Genomic DNA, 14,649 nt, shown 5'->3' on the forward strand with positions numbered 1-14,649 from the left:
GAGGAAGGGCATCCGGCTTAGGCCAACAAATATGTGTTCATCTAAGATGATACGCTGTGGCGACCTCTAACGGGACAAGCCGAAAGGAAAAGAAGAAGATTCAAAGACAAACCCATACTAGAGATTTTATTCCATTTCTTGTTCGATACCTTTGCAGATTGTGAAGGATTTCAGTTTTTGGCACAGCTTTTGGCGCAACATGTCAGGGAAATTTGACTGATTTCAGTTTGACTTACCATAAACTGTAGAAACTCCACACAGTCACAGACAAGACCCGACGTCTTGTATGTGATGAAGGTCCCACCCTGAAGAGATTCATCAACGCTCCACGCAGACAGTAAGGTCCAATAAGTCAACACTTCACTCTTTCCCTACCAGTGTTCGGACCGTGGAGCGCACGCTGTCCGAGTTGCAGGCGGAGATTTCACAGCAACACACAAAAACGCTTGAGGAGCAGAAGAAGCGGGAAGCACAAGAAATACTCCTCCGTCGGCTGCAAAAGAGGCTCCTGCTACTCACAAAGGTGCGACACTCGCGCACACACACACAAACCATAAGTCACATAAAATGCAAACAGAGGCAGTTATGTCCTTTGTCTGAATTCGCCAATGTCAGATGTCAATATGTAGATGAGATGAAATGAAAATTGTTTACCTAAACCCACAACTGGGGAGCCCAATGCCAAAAACCAAAACACAGGAAGAATTTAATCAAACTGAATTTCTAAGCATTTTTCCTACAAAAAAAGCAGCACCTACATTAATATTTTTAAAAAAAAATCTCATCCACCCATTAATCATTATAAAACCATCCTATTCATAAGAAAAATTGAATTGAAATTGGAGACACAGAAGGACCAGCTGACATCAAGTCAGTGATTCTCTTGTTAACGCAGGTGAGTCTGTTGATGAGGACATGCCTTAGGATCACTTTGTCATGCTGATTGAGCTACAGCTTTTAAAGGAGGGTGGTGCCTGAAATCATTGTTCTTTCTCTGTTAACCGTGATTACCAGCAAGAAAAAGTGGAATCGTCATTGCGATGCACAAAAAGGGCTTTTCAGTCTCTTAGAAAGATTGCGCATAAATCAACCATTTATCAGATCATCAAGAACTTCAATTGCTGTGAAGAATGATTCAGGGCACCCAAGAAAGTCCAGTAAACGCCAGGACTGTTTCCTAAAGTTTATTCAGGTGTGGGATCGGGTCACCAACAGTGCGGAGCTTTCTCAGTAATGGAAGCGAGCCAGGTGTGAGTGCATCTGCATGCACAGCCAGGCAAAGACTTTTGGAGGAAGGCCTAGTGTCAAGAAGGGCAGCAAAGAAGCCACCTCTCTCCCAAAAAAAACATCATGGATAGTCGGACATTCTGCAAAAGGAACAGGGATTCGACTGCTGAGGACTGGTGTAAAGTCATTTTCTCCAATGAATCCCCTTTGCGATTGTTCGGGGCATCTGGAAAAAAGCTAGTCCAGAGAAGAAAATGGGAGCGCTTCGCTCCGTCCTGTGTCACGCCATCAGTAAAGAATCCTGAGACCATTCATGTGTGAGGTTGATTCTTAGTCAAGGGACTGGGCTCACTCATATGGTAAAAAAAAAATGTTGAATGTCAGTCGAAGCCTCTCAACCATTAGTTTTTTCTGTCGAGTTTCCATTATAAACGAAATAATTACTCAAATTATTTAAAAAATGTCATCAAGTGGGAAGAGGAATGACAATATGAGAATACATATTAAATACATGACATAAAAGACATTTTCATTGTTTGTGTTGGTGCACCCTTTTAACAATACATGCTGTAGAATGCTCAAAATTCTGAAATGAACTCACCATAGTTTCTCATGTATAATGTGCATTCCCCCCCAAAACTGTCAAATCGATAGTGCATGTTATACGTGGGTATGGGGGGGAGTGAGGTGGGGGGACCTTCACATATTGTAAATTTATGCTCCCAACTAGAGATTAAGAAAAAGATGTACACTTTCATTTCAATATGCCACCACCACTTAGAGGTTGTGAAAAAAAGTGTATACCTTCATTAAAGCATGCCACTGCTATGCAGAGGTCATGAAAAAGTGTGCTTATCCCTTTATTCCAACGTGACCGGGCACATTTGTGCTCATAAGTATACATGCCCTAGCAGAATTTGTGAAATACTACCTTATGACCATGTACAGTAAAGTATTATTTGTTTTTTATTTAAAGTATGATTGAACAGCAACCATAATTAATTTGTTTTTAAATGCTAATGCTTTTCAGAGATGCTGGATAGTTTAATTTGAATCCCATTTAAAATAAAATGTTTCGCCTGGTCCTTTATGTTTTCTTTTAAGGTCAAGTGTCATGAAATGGATGATTTTTAGGATGTTATTAATGGAAAAAATGGCAGCCGGTACGGACCCATTTTTTTTTTTATATAGACGTATATGTCTTTTTGTATCTCCCGCCATGAAAATCCTCCCGAAGGATTTTTTTTTTTCTGAGGAGAAGCAGGAAGTGACGTATGGGCCAGGAGCACCCTCCAGCGGACTTGTTTGTTTCTATTAGTTTTACCTGCGGGAACCTAGCTCGTTGTTCCTTCATGTTACCCAAAATGCCGGCTTGTTGCATTGCTGGATATTGCTCGAACACTTGGGAGGATGGATTTACCCTTCATAACTTTCCAAGGGACCCGCTTCGTTGTGAAAAATGGATTGCATGGGTGCAAAGGACGAGAGCTTTGCGGGTTCCAAATGACAGGTAGGTGTGTATACAGCTACTAGAAAAAAATAAAAGTTTGGGGCATAGGGGGAACGTAATCCTGTCAGAATGTAACAAAAGATCTGCGCACCTAAGCCAGGGGTGCTAAATGTGTCGATGTACCCATCAGTGCCGAGCACAGCTTCGGACCAGCCGCCGCCGAAGCTCCGCATCGTCCGCCGCGATCACAGCTTCGGCCGGGTTGGCGCGTTCCGGGGTACGGCTGGGGTGGCTCATCATGCTGCAGAGGTGGGTTCTTTTTATCAACACCACGGGGAGGTGGGTAGGACGGGTAGACGGTTTGGCCGCGGCGGCGTTGTCGCTCGTGGGCGGGGTTGTTTTTATCACTGCCATGCGGTGGTGGATTGGACGGGGAGCCGGTTTAGCCGTGACGTCCTTGTCACTCGTGGGCGGACTTGTTTTGATCACCGCCGTGCGGAGGTGGATTAGACGGGGAGGCAGTTTGGCCGTGGCGTCGTCGCTCGTGGGCGGGTGGGCGGCGTGCTTTTGATCACCGCTGCTCGAAGGTGGATCGGACGGGGAGCCGGTTTGGCCGCTGGGCTGTCGTCACTCGTGGGCAGTTTTTTTTTATCACCGGTTGCAGGCGGGGGTGGATCGGGCGGGGAGGTAGTTTAGCCGTGATCATGGGCAAATATCCCAGTGTGGCGTCACAGACAGAAGATGCAGCCAATATGGCGACCACTTGGATGTCGAATGAGACTTCCGCAACTTTGCGCATGGATGACGTGCTCTTTGCTCGTATTTATTTTTTCATGTAGACATTGAAGTGAATAATGTATAATAATAATAATAATGTATTTTTCAATAAAATATTAAATTTAGAATGTTTTTAGGGATGACACTTGACCTTTAAAATATTGTACACATTTTAGGAATTGTGACCGAATTCTCGTCATCAAACATATGAACACAACTGTGTTCTCATTTACTAAATAAAAGTAGAGCTGTAAATTAAAAAATAAGACCAAGTAAATAAAAACAAATGTGCGTTCAAATAAAGTGATATCTTTAAAAAAGCTTATAAAATACAGATCCATTGGGTAGAAGCAAAATCATGCATTGTAGACATGCATTAAACATGCATACAAGGGTTTTCCGGACTTTTCAAGTCAACTAGGGGGTTGCGTATGTTGCAACGGTGTACATTATACATGAGAAATTATGGTAGAGTAAAAGGTTTTTATGTTCTGGCAACCAATGGAGATACTTAGTAAAATAGTAAAAGGAAATGTTTTTTTTTTTTTTAAATCAAACATTTACTGTACATGGTCATAAGGTAGTATTGCAAGGTTCCTTTATTGTAACAACTTGAAAGGATATAGAGCTACACACTTTTAACTGTACATTGAGTAGGCCTGTCTCATGTTTTAAGTTTTCATAAAGTGAATCGACAAAGTTTTAATATACTGCCATCCACTAGATTTTTTTTTTCTTTAAGTATGTTCAATGCATATCCTCACCAAGCAGAATTTTGCATGGGGGAAAAAAAGATAGCATGCAGCCTCCACCTCGCCACATTGTTCAGCCACCATTGACCTGGAGGCAGTGTTCAAAAAGGCGATGAAAATGGTAATGACAGTCTTATCGCCTCGTCCTCCTGTTCCCTTTTGTTTATTTTTCATTTTAAGAGCTTTTTAGTCTTTCTCTGACAGATTTTTGATTTAGATGAAGCTTGCCTTAATAGACGGTAAATACCCAGCGGGGCTCCACGGTTCAAACTCGACCTCTGAATGTCTCTTTGGTACATTGCCGGTTTCCCTCTCCCCATTTTTCTTAGCAGGTTGTCGTACGACCGTAGCACCTTCAAATTACACACGCGTCTGATACGTTGCCAGGCCTAATCAGCATCTGATTATAGTGATCATTTTTTTGCATTTTAGAGACGATAAGTCCCCTGGCTGATCGCTCTGAAGCAATTGCAACAGCATACGCATTATATTTGATATTCATTTGCAAAAGTGCTTTTTTTAGGACGGGCTCAGCATTACATGCACTCCAGCTGAATATTCAACCCCTCGTGGAAATAACCGTTCAGGAATACAATGAACAACTACTGTATAATAGGATTTCTCCAGGGTTTTAAAATATGGTAAAAGGTAGTTAAAAGTCAGAAGTTAAACTAAACAGGTGAGTCTTGAGCCTTCTTTCAAAAGTGAGTCATAATGACTGAATGCAGCTCCTGCATAAGGTTTTCTTTGAATTTTTGGAATAATTAAAAGGCCAGTGCTGAAGGACCTCAGGACTTATGACGGTTGATTTGATTAATGTCTTAGTCTTAATTTTTTGCTGTTTGCTGGAATAAAATTAAATCAGATTAAAATATTACGCCCAGGCTCTTCACACATTGTCAGCGTTTAAAATCTTATTGTTTTGGGAAAAATCTCTCCTTTTCTCTCGCCTTCAGGACCAATAACTAAAACCCATTTTGTCCTGGTTGAGCTCTGGGAAATCACTGCCATCCTTGACATGAAAGATAAAATACTGTTACGAATTCTATCAATTGCGCCCTAAAATGTGTATAGTATTTTAAAAAGCTTTACTATATGCACACGCGGACACACACACACACACACACACACACACACACACACACACCACACACACACACACACACACACACCTCCTGACAGTGGGTGAGCTGTTTGCGGATGTGGCATCACTGTGAGTGACACTTGTGAAACTGCTGACTTGAGGCTTTTCTTCTTCATCTTGTTTTCCCTGCATTCGTGTGTCATCATTGCGCTTTGGATTCGCCCGTCTTTCAGCCCTTCTCATTTGACTCCCGCGTACGAGCCTGACCTTGAGGTCCTTTTTTTTTTTTTTTTTTTTTTACACCCAAATGATAGAATGGTCACACTTTTAAACATCTGTATATCTAATCACATGCTTATATGTTGAAAACGTGCATCCGTTACCCACATACGAGTATTGTAAGGATGTCTGTCCATTCACACAGAAAAGTTATCATTATATATTTGTAGATGCACAAACACCATGTAGACGTTTGACAATTTCCATGCACACAATATAAACTTCTGTGTGTATTCACATTAACGCGGTATAATTCTGCCCATTAATGCACATATAATTTTGCGTAAACATGTATTTCCATTCATAAACACATAATGTGAATATTTTTAGATCTACACACATGCAATGGTGTCCTTTCATATACGCCCCTTGTAAATGTCATCTCGCTCGCACGCACAGTGTGAAATTCTGTATGTTCACATAAACACAATGTCAATATGCGGCACGGTGTCTCAGCTGGAAAGCGTTGGCCTCACAGTTCTGAGGTCCCAGGTTTGATCCTGGACCCACCTGTGTGGAGTTTGTATGTTCTCCCCGTTCCTGCGTGGGTTTTCTCCGGGCGCTCCAATTTACTCCCACATTCTAAAAACACGCAACATTAATTGGACACTCTAAATTGCCCCTAGGTGTGATTGTGAGTGCGACTGTTTCTGACTCTGTGTGCCTTGCAATTGGCTGGCAACCAGTTCAGGGTGTACACCCCCTCCTGCCCATTGACACCTGGGATAGGCTCCAGCACTCCCCGCGACCCTCGTGAGGTCAAGCGGCAAAGAAAATGGATGGATAGACAATGTCAAAATGTCTGTCCATTCACATACTGTACATATAATAATGCAAACCTCTCTGCATTTTCATGCACGCAAGGTAAACATCAGTGGACACACATGCAGTCATCACCATAACATCTGGATCTCCATTCACATCCAGTACACACCTAACACAAAGCAAGCCCTTATATCTAAAATGCGAGCGAGATGAGGCTGTGTTGCGTCATTTGTCTCGAGACGTGCCTCTGTGATCATGCTCCACTTTGATTTTACCTGTCTTCTTCCTCTCCTGTTTGGAGTCCCACGAGCAGTAACGACGACAAGAGTGACCCCGAAGTCTTCAGCCGCTTGCCCGAGCTTTGTTTCTGATTTACAAAAAAAAAAAAAAAAAATAGAAAGCCTTTGCCTGTCACACGCAAACTGCTGAGAAGTGGCAGGCCAATCAGGAAAATAGCAAATGAGACACACTTCACTTTCCTTGACAAATATTGCACGTCAAAAATACTGCAATGTCTCAACCTCGTCTGCAAGATTTCCCAAGAGGTTAATGTACCTGTGTCTGTCTTGCAGGAGCGAGACGGCATGCGCGCCATCTTGGAGTCGTACGACAGTGAGCTGGCGCCCACTGAACACTCCCCGCAGCTTGGCAAACGTCTGAAGGAGGCAGAGGAGGTGCTTCTCAAGATGCAGAACCTCAACTCGGAGATGGAGGTGTCTGATGTCCATCATTATTATTATGCCCCAAGTTTGTGTCCAAAAGCCCTGCTCCTCCTTAGGTGCCATGTTGTGTTAGGAGTAGCTAGTGTCTGCCACCTGGCCGGCTTGACTGGGGACAGCAGTGTGATTGAAGATTCAATGGGTTTGCTTTTATTTGTGTACTAATAAGTTCTCCTCTCCCATTGTTCAGTGGTATGATGACAAAAAAAAAATCCCATTCATTCTAAAACCTTTCACATCCTTAAAAGCTACATCACCGACTATTAATGTTTGTCCCATTTTTTTTTTCTTGTATGATTTGATTTCATACCTTATAGTGGTGGTATGGCATGATCATTTTTGGCCAGGTTCTTGTAAAAGTGGCTCAAACCTATTTGTAAGTAAGATGTCAATGTTTTTTGCATTGACTCACACTTATTTTTCTTGCCCTTTTGCTGTGGCGACCGTCCATGGCCGCTCAGTCGGGGTTGAGGCAGCTCGAATAGAAAACAACGTATTTCAGTTGCTGCTGCTGAGGATAGCCAAACCAGTTTTAGGTTTAAGGGGCTATTACTTTTTCACGCAGGGCCAGATAACTGACAAGTTTTTCCCCTATTAAATTACCTAAGACATCTGAATTGAGAACCACAAAGAGGTGTTTTGTGTCTAACTTTTTAGTTGTGTTCTTATACTCAGGGGCAGCTCACCAAAGCACAGGACGAGACGGGCACGCTCAAACTGCAGCTGCAGACCGTAAGTGAGAAATCACACAAACTTCAAGTTCAGACTGCTCCATTTCAAGCTGTATATTTTGGTAAACAAGTATCAAGCTGTAAATGAGCATAGTTGTGCTGTCAGGCTGACGTTCTCCTCACTTCTTTGACCTTGTGAGCTGCTTGATGTTTACACTGTGAAAAATGTGTCCTATATTCAAGCGATGGCTAAAAATATCAACGGCACAGCTAAAAAAGATCCATTTGTTAATGCACCACTACCAGAACGCACTTATTCTCTCAACAAGATTTGAATATTGACTTCATAAAATAGCTCAATCTTATTTGGTCCAGTTCAGCTAGTCACGGTACAGTTTGGATGGCTGAATCCTCTTCGTGGCTTCAACATGTGTTCGGAAGTCCGTTCAGACACACAAATAATACTTCCATCCATTTTCTTAGCCGCTTATCCTCACAAGGGTCGCAGGAGTGCTGGAGCCTATCCCAGCTGTCAACGGACAGGAGGCGGGGTACACCCTGAACTGGTTGCCAGCCAATCGCAGGGCACATGAAGACAGACAACAGTGACACTCACAATCACACCTAGGGGGAATTTAGGAGTCTGTAATGATTCCATGTTTTTGGGCTGTGGGAGGAAACCGGAGTGCCTAGAGAAAACCCACACAGGCATGGGGAGAATATGCAAACTCCACACAGGCGGGGTCGGAAAAGAAATAACGCAGCTGTACCCTCCAGACTCCAAAAGCGGAACTACATGCCACACAGTCAGCACTTCCAATTGTTGGGGGACCTTCATTGGAATTGGGGTTTGTATAGTATGCTCTCTGTGTTATTGAGGAAATGTCAGACGTGCTCCACTTCTCGTCCTCTTAAACTTTGGCCGTCTCCATGTCTGCACTCACTCCATCTTACTTTTTAATGGCTCCTTGTTGCCGGGGAGACATCAACACGGCAGTGGCGAGTCGCTATTGATGCGTGAAATCCACCTGTCTCCCAGAGCAGTAATTACTTCTCTGTCTCGGGAGGCAGCGGTGAGGATTAGTGGCAGATGTCAGCGGAAGATGGCAAATGGGTGTGTAAATGGATATGAGGTATAATTGCCAAAAATGCTGCAATGTCAGAACGAAAATGTGCAAGAAAGAAGTGGACAGTCTCGGAACACGCACCTCAGATGGAACTTTGTTATCCTCCTTTCCACCACAACCTCAGGAACATTTACGAGTAGTTCATGGTGACAAGAGGTCCAGAAACTAAAAGGTCTGGATTTCCACTGCACCTCAAAATTCAAGGTGTTAAAATGTTTTGCAGTGTTTGTAAATTTTTGGCTTCAACTCTACAATGTCTTTGACATTTCAAATATCTGGTGTTTATAGAAGACTCCAGTTTTGTTAATATTTACAAAAACATGGACGTTGCTTTCAGTAAGGACTACAAAGAATGTTGGGCCACTCCTCTGTTACAGATGCATTTTGAGATGGAGTCTCTGCGTAAGCAGCAGGCCTCAATGGGTGACATCACCTCCTCAGTGAGCAAAGAAGAGGTTACAATGCTCAGGTTGGTGGCTACACTCACAAGGGCAATTGCCATTTTGATGTCATTGCTAGCAGTAATTGATGATCATTTCGGTTGAGATTCATTCAATAAAATTCAGTTTACTTTTTATTGCAGACGGAAAGTTGAAGAGCTCGAGATGGAGCGGCAGCGTTTGGAGGAACTGAAAGAAACACTGGAGATGAGACTGGAGCGACACAACCTACAGGCAAGTACCAATTTCTTCCCACTCGCCAATAACTCACACAGGACCAGGAGGGTCAAACTGCACTACAGACAATGTTCCCTCTAAGCTGTGCAACTGCGCATTGGCGCACTTGTCGCGCACTCTCAGCGCAGAGGAAAACAGATCCAGCGCAGTGAACTACAGGCTGGCTTGTTTTTTTTTTTTTTTTTTTAAACACTGCAGCAAACTTCCTCTCACAAAGAGCTGCTGCTCGGCCACACCGGGCCACGCACTCTACTTCCTAGTTTACCTGACACTGCCCCCCTCCATTTTAAAGGGGTATACTCATAATTGCAAACACCGGGGTATGTGAATAATTGAAGAAATGGTGGTGAAACTGGATGAGATTTTCTCTTTTTTTTTTTAGTAAAAAAAGGTCTGGTCTGAGGCCAAAGTAGAAAACACAGGATGAGATGGTGTATAATGTTAAAATTTCACCTTGGCACAGCCTGATCGATGATGAAAGCACAGACGATACGTTGCCCAAAAAGCTAATTCTGTATTTTAAATATAGGAGGCAACATAACATTAACCCTAAAATTGTTTGGGAGCCTCATTCAGCTTTCAACATGCATTGCCAAAGATATTCTGCAAGGAATAATTCAGTTTTACACCAAGAAAAACAGATAGGGATATCATTGTGGGTTAAAAAAATAAAATGAAACAAAAGTTGGAAGTGAAATTTCAAATTTATAGTTAATAGTTGGCTTGGTATGTATTTCTATTGTAATGTATTTTTTTGTTTTTTGACATTTTCAATGAAAGTTTGCAAAAACACAAAATTGTTCTTAAAAATGTTCTGATGGGAATGTAATCTGAACCTTTGAATGAACCATGTAACTTCAATGGATGACACTGATGTGACCACATTGCATACCTCTAATGTTGCTCACAGTGGTCAAAAGCAGCACTCACGGCCTTAGTGTGTTTGCTCAGACACATAAAAAATTAGAGGGAACATTGACTACAGAATTACAAAGGAGAGGCAGCCTCAGGAGCTGCAATAAGTAGATGAAAGCAACCTGTTTTGATTCAAGAATTTTACTGCTTTTCTAAAGTCTGCAGCCTTTGTCAACATGTTCAATGCTACATCTTTTACAATACTAACGCTACACTTTATGTAATATCAACGCATGTGCATCATCTACTGTACGCTGTCACATTTGTATTTGCATTGTTGGTAATGTGTAATAGCAAAGTCACAAAGTGAACTATATTGTACCGAGGGAACACACATACCTGTGTGTGAAAACCAGTTGCTGAAACCCACTCAGTTGGGTTTGGCCTAGTCGCTTGGTGTGCGGCAGGTCTTACTTAACTAAGCTCCTCAATTCCAGCCTCTCCTCTTTTCAACTTGTCTGTTCGTGAGCGTTTCATCCTCACAGTCGTCTGGTCTCCCAAATCTCCAACTGAGTCAGCCTAACGCGCCCATGATGAAACGTGGGAGCCGGTGTATCTGCTTAAATTTGGCGCCGGTGTGAAAAGAATCTGTGTTCTGAAGCATGACCAACCCGTTTAAGGCAATTACAGTCAAAATGTGGGGAGGCATGACTGTGTGAGTGCAGCCAAGGGCTCTCTTAGGAGCTGCTTTTTTCCCCGACCTCAACCCCTTAACACTGGGGGGGAAGGTTGGCATCACTGAAGAATGAATGAAGTGACCGGATTAATAGCTGCTGCATTAACCTAACCCCATCACTTCAGAATGTGGCTAGGTTAAAATTAGATTCATATGATTATTTGTATTGATAACCTTTATTAGTCCCGCAATGGGGCAATTGGCATCATTACGCAGTAAAGATGTAATTATTTTGTCTTACATGTACTTCTTGTATGCATACAAGAAGTATGTTCGACAAAATAGAAACCAAAATTATCATCCATACAAAAATTACCCAATTTAGTCTATCAGCAATGTTGTTTGTTTGCCAAGTTTTAATTGGGATGTTTGAGATCTGCTTATTCTGCATTACTAAACGTTTCTTTTTTTCATTTTTTTTATGAGCATTGAAAATGGAGTTGGCATTGATGAATTAAACCATAGACAAATATTTTTGGTGATGGAATGTCAAAACCAGTCACTGATGGTGTAGTGGTACACACGCCTGCCTTTGGTGTTGGTGTCGATATCTGCCCTGCGACTGACTGGCGACCAGTTCAGGGTGTAGGCCGCCTTTCGCCCGAACCTAGCTAGGATAGGCTCCATCTTTCCTGTGACCCTTGTGAGGATAAGAGGCTTGGATACTGGATGGATGGATGGATGGATGGATGGATGGATGGATGGATGTCAAAACCTCATATACTGGTACATTGATTCAGGCTCCAACTGTGGTCACGATTAAGGTTAATGTAATGAAACCATAATTTATTCACGTTTATGATTATGACTGTTGCGCGGAAATGTTCTTGACAACATTTCAAAAATATAGAAATTAAGACAAATTTTGAAAAAATGTTCTGGAAGTGAGGTTTTATATGTTGGCAGCGCTTGATCTCGAGTCAGTATGTCGTCAGATTTCCCTTGGTGCCAATGAGGAGATCCTGTAGTTTCTTTTCCTCTGCTAAGTAATATGCTTGCGCCAATGGGGATTTACAAAAACATAAATTTAGCTCGACTGAAGAAATTATTGGTTTGGTTTTATTGGTTTGAATGGTTCTTTCTCATTGTGTAAGTCCTTTGATTTGTGGTTAATCGATCCATGCCATTGGTCTTTGCCTTCTGGCGAGGTCTTCACAAGGTATTGGAGAAAGAATGAAACTTTCCTCTTGGCTTCCACCTCTATTCCAACATTGAGAAAAGTAAACTTAATTTTTCTCCACGTAGCAGCCAAAAAATATTCAAATTTGAACCAAGTGAAGGTATATAGCAGACCACGGCAGGCTACAGCATCAACATTGTTATTGTGCAATTTTATTTTCTTCTATTCCGCGTTCACTTTCATCTGAATGATGCTTGTGGAATATTTCCCTGCTTTTCTCTTCATGTTGTTGCTGTCAAAAGTCCAAGATGGGAGAAAGATGTTTCCCTTGCAAGCGATTGCATCAAGCAAGCTGCTGTGACTATGCTTTGAGATCGAAAAGAGATACACTGATGAAGCCGTAATGCGCGTCTATTTATTTACATTTATTTCAAAACACAGATTAAAGCAGCTACAGTATTGCTTGTGCTTTCTTCCTAATTGAAGAAAAGGCCTAGTGTCTTGGATCTGGACAAGATGTGACATTGAAAAGATTTGGTCTGAGTTTGTCAATGAACATATAATTCAAATCAGCAATTAAGTACACAAGGATATACCGTGAATGAGGAGGTCATTTAAATAGACTCATTGTTCCATCTTGTGATCGCATCAGTTATCTTTTTTTTTTAAACTCTGTGATCGGCCCCAAAAAACCTGATAGTGAAGCCTAGTTTTTAGGCATGTGGGAGGAAAACTGAGTCCCCAGAGGAAACCCACACGGGGAGAACATACTAACTCCAAACAGGCATGTCTGGGATTTGAACCCAGATCCTCAGGACCGAGACAGATTTGCTAACCAGTCGTTCATCGTTCATATTTTTGTAAGTTTCAAAGCGCAAATTAGTGAAACTTAAACTTATCAAAGACACCAGTTTTCAGTGAAGCAAACATGCATGTTTATTTTTTTTAATTTTTTTTCAGTGACCTGGCGAGTTGTTTTCCAGCACATCCATTGGCCTCCTTGGATGAGGTCCTTCCACAGCTCTGATTTCAGGCCCGTACCCTCGGGCACGCCACTAGATTCTGCAATATTCTGCCGTTTGCTCGGATTGTCTTTGAAATGTTTTCTGTTGCCAACTAAACGATCGCTTATGTTGCGTCACTTTATCTTAGTTTTCCTTGCAAATGCCAGCGGCTGTGCACGATGAGAGCAATTTTTTTTTTTCCACATGTTTTGGATCGCCGCCTCTGTGGGAGTTTGAGCATAGTTAAAATGCATTTGCTTGCTTGTTGTTTTGGGTTGCAGGATGAAATACATTACTTTCTTGTTGCCTTTGATTCTTCAGTTAAAGAGTTCTAGTTGTTGTTTTGTGGGGGTGGTCAACTTTGACTTTTAATTGTGGCAGTAATTCTATATTACTCTGAAAAACATTGAGAGAAACAGGGTTGTATTTCTGTGGTTTGATGGTATAGGTCAATGTTTGGATCCCACTTCATTTGTTGTGTCAGTGTTTTCTATATTGACGCAGCAATAATTGTCTTTCGGACCCTGGACCTACACCGTTTGTACAGTAAAGATGTCACTATTGCGTGTCCCAGGGGAACTACGACCCACTCAAGACTTGCGTGCTCAACTTCAAGATGAACCCCACGGCAGTGGCCAAGCAGCAGCAGCAGCAGGAGACTGAGGCCCTGCGGCAAGAAGTGGACCGCCTCCGGGAAGTGGTGCGCAAAGTGCAGGAGGGGGGGCGCGGGGCCCACGTGGATGCTGTTCTGCACTCGGCCAACCTGAGTTTGCCACCACCCAAGGAGGTCCTGGGTGAGAAACTCAACTTTTCTGTTCACACGTCAGTACAATATAGGTTTATATTGTATCCAGTGTACACTTTGCAGATTTACAACAAAATAATCGCAATCACACAAGACTTAAGCCTACGAAGAGCTCAGTTCAAGGACTGACACCAGTTTCACCAATCAACACAAAATTAGGTTTTCTGTACATGTATATCATTAAAGTTACAAGGACCCTTTATTAGGAATTCCATTAAGTTTAGAGCAGTTATGCTTCACTACAATATGATTGCCTCCTGCATCGCCTGAAGGGGAAGATGTAACAAGATGACCTTCTAAATATGTATCACTAGTACTACTACTATCATTAGTACAAATGAAAAACATTCACGTTTGCTGTGGATGGGTTTAAGGCTGGGGTTGGGATTAGTGTGTTTTAGATTGGGTTAGGGTAGGTGAAGATTAGTAGAGTTTATATCCACGACACTACACCAAAGTCATACTTACTTTTCCATCTAAGTGTAATAGGGCATGTATTACCACATTGAAGCAGCCAATCACATTGCAAGTGGTGTGTGTCTTGCACCAAGTCATATTGCACGTTGTGTGCTGCCAAAAACACGAATGGGATTCCTAATAA

General features: G+C 42.2%; 1 protein-coding gene across 1 annotated transcript in view; it reads left to right on the top strand.

The window, feature by feature from the left end:
- Positions 1 to 14,649, top strand: part of mad1l1 (mitotic arrest deficient 1 like 1) — a 45,406-nt gene that overhangs the window by 13,453 nt on the left and 17,304 nt on the right. The window contains exons 11-16 of the mRNA XM_061830310.1: positions 379 to 523; positions 6,907 to 7,047; positions 7,729 to 7,785; positions 9,229 to 9,320; positions 9,435 to 9,525; positions 13,818 to 14,037. Of these exons, the coding sequence (XP_061686294.1) occupies positions 379 to 523; positions 6,907 to 7,047; positions 7,729 to 7,785; positions 9,229 to 9,320; positions 9,435 to 9,525; positions 13,818 to 14,037 (746 nt within the window). The remainder of the gene's footprint in view (positions 1 to 378; positions 524 to 6,906; positions 7,048 to 7,728; positions 7,786 to 9,228; positions 9,321 to 9,434; positions 9,526 to 13,817; positions 14,038 to 14,649) is intronic.

This window comes from Syngnathoides biaculeatus, chromosome 9, assembly GCF_019802595.1.
Source record: "Syngnathoides biaculeatus isolate LvHL_M chromosome 9, ASM1980259v1, whole genome shotgun sequence".
Classification (NCBI taxonomy): Eukaryota; Metazoa; Chordata; class Actinopteri; order Syngnathiformes; family Syngnathidae; genus Syngnathoides; species Syngnathoides biaculeatus.